Source organism: Chrysochloris asiatica, unplaced genomic scaffold (genome assembly GCF_000296735.1).
Source record: "Chrysochloris asiatica unplaced genomic scaffold, ChrAsi1.0 scaffold00221, whole genome shotgun sequence".
In the NCBI taxonomy this organism is placed as follows: Eukaryota; Metazoa; Chordata; class Mammalia; order Afrosoricida; family Chrysochloridae; genus Chrysochloris; species Chrysochloris asiatica.
Window position 1 is genome coordinate 822,871 of NW_006408739.1, and position 5,567 is coordinate 828,437.

The following is a 5,567-nucleotide window of genomic DNA, read 5'->3' on the forward strand; positions in this document are numbered from 1 at the left end:
ACAACGAGGTGTTAGACCGATATCTGGCGATGGCCCCATAGATTTCTGAAGGCAGGAGGTGGAGGAAGAGAGCAGGTGGGCAAAGAGACCAAGTGGTAAGGAGCTCAGGGTACGGTGGGGGCACCCTGCCCAGTCAGAGAGCGCCAAGGCGGAAAGGTTCCCAAGGAGGCGATACCAGAGTGGAACTTCAAGAACAGTGGACTCTCCAGGGAGGGCTAACGATGGGCCTGGACGCACCTTTGAGGGGAGAATCACGCCAGGAAACCCCGGGTAGTTCCAACTTCGTTCCAACTTCCTGCCAGGGAGGCCCTGCGGCCGCGGGCTCTGGACCTGGGCCAAGGAGGCGTCGCCCAGGCCGGGTCGAAGCGGCTTCCTGGGCGCAGCAGGCTCGGGCGGGCGCGGGAGAGCGCGCGGAGGCGGGAGCGCGGACACGGTCACCGGGGACGCTCACCTGCGAGCACGGCAGTCCCCCGGCGGCATGGAGGACGACGAGGGCGGCGTGCTTAAGGAGGGCTTCCTAGTCAAAAGGGTGAGTGCGCGCCCCTCCAGGGCTTTGGTTGGGGGGAGGGCTGGGGTCTCCCTTCCTGCGCCCGCGCTCCCGCTGGAGTTTCTGGGCAGAGTGGGGTGCACGGCTGTTGGAAGCTGGCGCGGAGGCCCAGGTAAGCTTTAGCTAGAAACTCAGGGCCATGGCAGCTAGCAAGATTGAGAACCCTGCCTGGTTAGTGCAGTATAACGGGGAAGGGGCATCCCGAAAGGGACGTCTTCATTAAAACAACTTAAATATTTTGCATCGGACAGTGTTTAAATATAAGTTGTTAAAATAACACGTGAGTTCTGTAGTTTACAGAGCATTTCTAGGTAATTTCCCCTTACAGTAGACTTATGAGGGAGCAGGGCGGTCTAGGCTGCTGCTTCAGCGCTTACCCTGCGCGAATCAATGGATATGATCTCGGCTCACCATCCCCCACCACAGCCCCCATCCCCAATCCTACAAGGTCCCTTTTCCCACTTAGCCCCTTCCACCCAGGGGGAAAAACAAAGTTCAGAAAGGTTGCATTACTTGCTCAGGGTAGCAGAGCCAGGATTGAATTTTACACCGTTTGACTCCAAACCTTTTCCCATCTGCCACACTGCCTCCACCGTGGATAGTGTTATCACTCTGTTGCAGCTGAGGAAACTGAGAATCAGAAAACAAACGAAACACCTTGCCCGAAGCTAGTAATGGGAACCCTGTGTTCTGATCCTCAGTCAGCCCTTCCCATCTGCCCACATGGTCTTTCCTACAGTGAGCAAGAGTCCACATGAAACACGGACCACATGGGGTCAAAGTAGAACAGGAAGAAAAGAACAGCTGAGAGGAAAACCTGGATATTTTGAATTTTTTTTAAATGTCAACATTGATATTAGCACTCAACATTATGCTAATGATAGCACACAGCTGTCTAAATGGGACGGGGGTGAGGGGGTTGGCGGCAGTGGTTTATGAAATAGAGACCTGAGTTTACAGCTTGGGAGGGGTGATGAATGAGGAAAGGGCTCTCACTCCTTCCTACCAGCCACATCAGCCCCATCTGCCCTGAATCCCAAGTCACTTTCAGGTTCTACCAGTAATGTACCCACATTATGTTATGTGTTATTTGGCATAGGAGGGCAGATTTACTGTTTGGTCAGAACTGTAAATAGGAGTGGTAAGGAGGCTGCTGCCCAGATCAAGGGTCAGATACAACCAGCAGGTACCAAACTCCATACTTGCTGCACATGGCTGTGGTGATAGGCCTAGTTCCTTATGATAAGTGGAGGCAGCTGCATCTCAGAGAGACAGCCCCTGGGGAACCTCTGAGTTCTCCCACTTTGCAGCTTGCAAGGCAAGAGGGAGAGTGTAAGGTGGACAAGGGACTTTGCACCACTAATAGTTGGGATATCTGAGGCCTGGTAGGGTGCTTGTGAAGAGATGGATCTTTGTGGATATATTAGTTTCCTAGGACTGATATAATAAAATGCTATAAACTAGGTGGCTTAAAACAAGAGAAATTTATTTGTTCGTAATTATGGGCATCAAAGTGTCAAAATGGTCATACTCCTGCTAAAGAATCCTCTTCTAGTTTCTGGTGATAGTCTTTGTTGTTTCTTGACTTGTAGCAACATAACTTCAGTCTCTGACTCTGTCTTCACATGACCATATTCCCTCTGAGTCTCTGTCCAAATTTCTCTTCTTATAAGAACACCTGTAATTAAATTAGGGCCCAACCTACTCAAATACAACATTATCTTAGCTTGATTCCATCTGCAAAGGTATCAGGTGTTAGAACTTCAATGTGTCTTTTGTGGGGACACACAATGCAAGGCCTCTCCCTAACATGATCCCTTGCTACCACCTCCACATGATCAGGGGAAGGCTAAAGGGAAAACAAATTGGCTCTGCCATGTGAGTTCTCTTTTGGATAGGCCGGGCCTGAGTGGTCAGATTAGGGATTCCAAGGTGGAGAGAAACAAGGAGAGTCAACAAGTCTGGCCCCAAAAGCCCACCAAAGAGGTTTGACAAAAACATTTAAAGCTCATTTCCAGCCAAACCCCAAGAGGAGTTTGGAGCCTGTCCCTGAGGCAAGCAGCGAAGTCCTAGGTGCACAATCAGAGATGTGGCCCCAGTGTCTGGGCTACAGTCCTTGCCAGCTGTTCAAACTCGCCTTTTCCCTCCCCATAACCCCTCCTCTCCCTGAGTGGCAAGAGCAGCCCCTTTGTCCACTGGAATTGTTACAGGGCTGTGACATTCCATAGATGGAAGCTTTATACAGCCCAGAGGTAGGGCTGGGCCTGAGCTGGAAGCCAGAGTACAGAATAGTCATCACATGTGAGAGAGAAGGCGGGAGACAGGCAGGGGCATGACAGATTTGGCTCTTAATCCTGCCCAGACAAGAAGGTGCAGAGCTGCAGACCACTCACTCAGCCTGGCTTTAAGGAGAGCGAGGGTGAAGAAAGCATGGGGTCAGCAGTAGACAGGAATGCTTTTCTTTTAAAAAGAGGGAGAGGTGCTCTCAGTATTGTTTTCTGGCATGTAGAATGTTGAAGCAACACTCTACATGTGTTAGAAAACATCACTGGAATATTTAATACACTTTAGACCTAGGGATTTTATTTCTAGGACTCCATTCCAAGGAAGGAGTTCCTGGATGATACAAAGGTTAATATCCTCAACTGCTAACTGGAAGGTTGGAAGTTCAGATTCAACCCAACAGTGCCTCAGAAGAAAAGCCTGGCGATCTATTTCTGGGGTAAAAATCAGCTATTGAAAACCTTATAGAGCCCAGTTCTGCTAAAGGGTGAGAAAAATCAGCTCTTGAACTGATAGCACTCGTGGGGTTGCTTTGAGTTGTGGTCAACTTAACAACTGCTGTTATTTTATTTCAAGAAAATATTATAAAAAGCTTTATGAACCAAGTGTTATTTATGTTGTGAGAAATACCTATAGATCCCTCCCAAATAAAAAAATAATTAAATACATTATGGTTAAACAAATGTTAAAAATGTTTATAGTATTATAACCCAAAGAGTTAAAAAATATCTATGAGTAAAGAAAAAATATGCATAAAGGAAAAAAGAATTGAAGGAGGCACGAGGAAATGGTAAGTTTGTCTTCGAATGTTTGACTCAAAGACATACCTTTTTTTTTTTTAATGTTTTATTGTGTATTGTGTGATAGTCTACATGGGGGAACATTAGTTTTACATTCATTCCATCGTATATCGTCTCATTGACATAGTTACCATCCCGTCCATGTATCATCACCCAACCAAAGGGTACACCCTGCAATCCTGCCCGCCCTGCCCTCACGGTCCTCAGCACACAGCCCCTCTCCCTCTCCGGATCCCTAGTCCCCAGCCACTCCATCTCTTCACGTCATCCTCTCTCTTCACGTCATCCTCTCTGTCTCAGTCTCAGGCCTCGCTGCTCCTCTGGGTGGAGTCCCGCTCTCCGCTCTTCTCCATTGATGGTCCCAGGGCCCTCCGCTCCTAGACTGAAAGGTTAATCACTCCCCTCCTTGCTATAAAATATCCACCTTTACATTTCCAGTCCTCACAATCAGTCCTGATAACAATTATTCACCATTGCATCACAAGAGACCCATCTGCATTTCTTTTCATCTGCCCTTCCTAGACACGTTGGATACTACTCACTGGACACTCTACCATTCTCCTGCCCTGTGGATCTAGGTTCCCTCTTGAAAGCTTGTAAGCCAGTCACTTCTTGCCTTTGTATCCCTTCTCCCATTTTGGTTAGTCAAGTTCAAGATGACCATCCCTATCTACTCTTTGTGTGGAGTGGGTGGGAATAGTTCTTGGAGGAGGGATTTATTTCCTCTTTTGGACTGCTGCATTTATAGGTGGATGTCCAGTTTATCAAACTGTATCAGATGACGCTTTTTTTTCCTCTTCTGTCTTCTTCGGGTTGAGCTCTGTTCATCCCATCATTGGAACCATGGCAAGTGGGTATCATCTGCAGGTGTGGGTGTTCCTGCATCTGTCTGCCCTCTTCTTATCAGTTGGTCACTTCGGTCTCCACTCTAGTCCTCTGTGGATGTGTCACTGACTCTGAATCCATGAGTCCCCAGGTCTTGTCTCACTGCTGGCCAACCAGGTCTCCCCCCAGGCTCACCATAGTCTGCTGAACGATGCATGGTTTAGCTCTCTGCTTCTTTGATGTTCTTCGGTTACTTCTCTTTATGGGTGACGTGAGTGGTGGCCAATCAGAATGCATTTTCCCCTTGCGTCTTAGTCTTGGAGGAGGATTTGCACTGAGAGGACCCAACCACTTGCCTTGGTGTCTCCTGGGCAGACAGCTTGCTTGTTCTTGTGGTTACAGTCGGACTGCTCTTGTTGTTTTGTATTTTTCCTGTAGGTCCCTCTTTCAAGAAGTGTCTTCTGGTTTTCTGGCTGCTCCAGGCTGGTCTGCTTGTCCTTTCAAGAGGAAAGTTTCCCTTCTATAATGGTCTGGATGTGGTTCAGGCATTCTTCTATAAGTCTTATGTAATGCAGAGGCTCCTCATGAGGTCTCCTTCACTAGATACATTGTAGCCCCATTTTATGTATTCCAATTGGTTATAGGCAGAAGATGGACTTACAAGCTTTCTATGGTGATATTTCTGGCTATTCCTTTTCCTCTCCCTCCAGTGACTGTTTTATATTATAATGCTTGGAAACCCAAGGTTCAAAAGTCAGCCAAGTATCTCAACATTATTCCTCCCTTTTCCCAATTCCAACCCTGTCCCAGTCTCTGGATCCCAGAGCCCTGTTGTTCCAAGGCTGTGCCTACATCTGTTTTTACCTCTGTCCCATTTAGCTCATTCATACCTGCCTAATTGTTCTCCTGTCTGCCTTGTTCTTCCATTCACCTCTCCCTACTTGTATATTGTCCCCTTCCCCAATACCCAAATTATCCTGTGTCTATTCCCTGCCCTGTGCTCCGCCTTTCCCTCCCACCCTTATTCCTATCCCTACGTCCTAGCAACCTGCTTAGAATCCACTTTAGTGGATTAGTATGGGTTCTTTTTCTTAGTCTTTTACATTAGTGGT

At 47.8% G+C, this 5,567-nt stretch overlaps 1 protein-coding gene across 1 annotated transcript in view; it reads left to right on the forward strand.

Annotated features, from left to right (window-relative positions):
• The first annotated feature begins 477 nt into the window (after window positions 1–477).
• PLEK2 (pleckstrin 2) overlaps window positions 478–5,567 on the forward strand; it is a 38,826-nt gene continuing 33,736 nt past the window's right edge. Inside the window, exon 1 of the mRNA XM_006873053.1 lies at window positions 478–529. Coding sequence (XP_006873115.1) covers window positions 479–529 — 51 coding nt within the window. The 5' untranslated portion in view covers window position 478. The remainder of the gene's footprint in view (window positions 530–5,567) is intronic.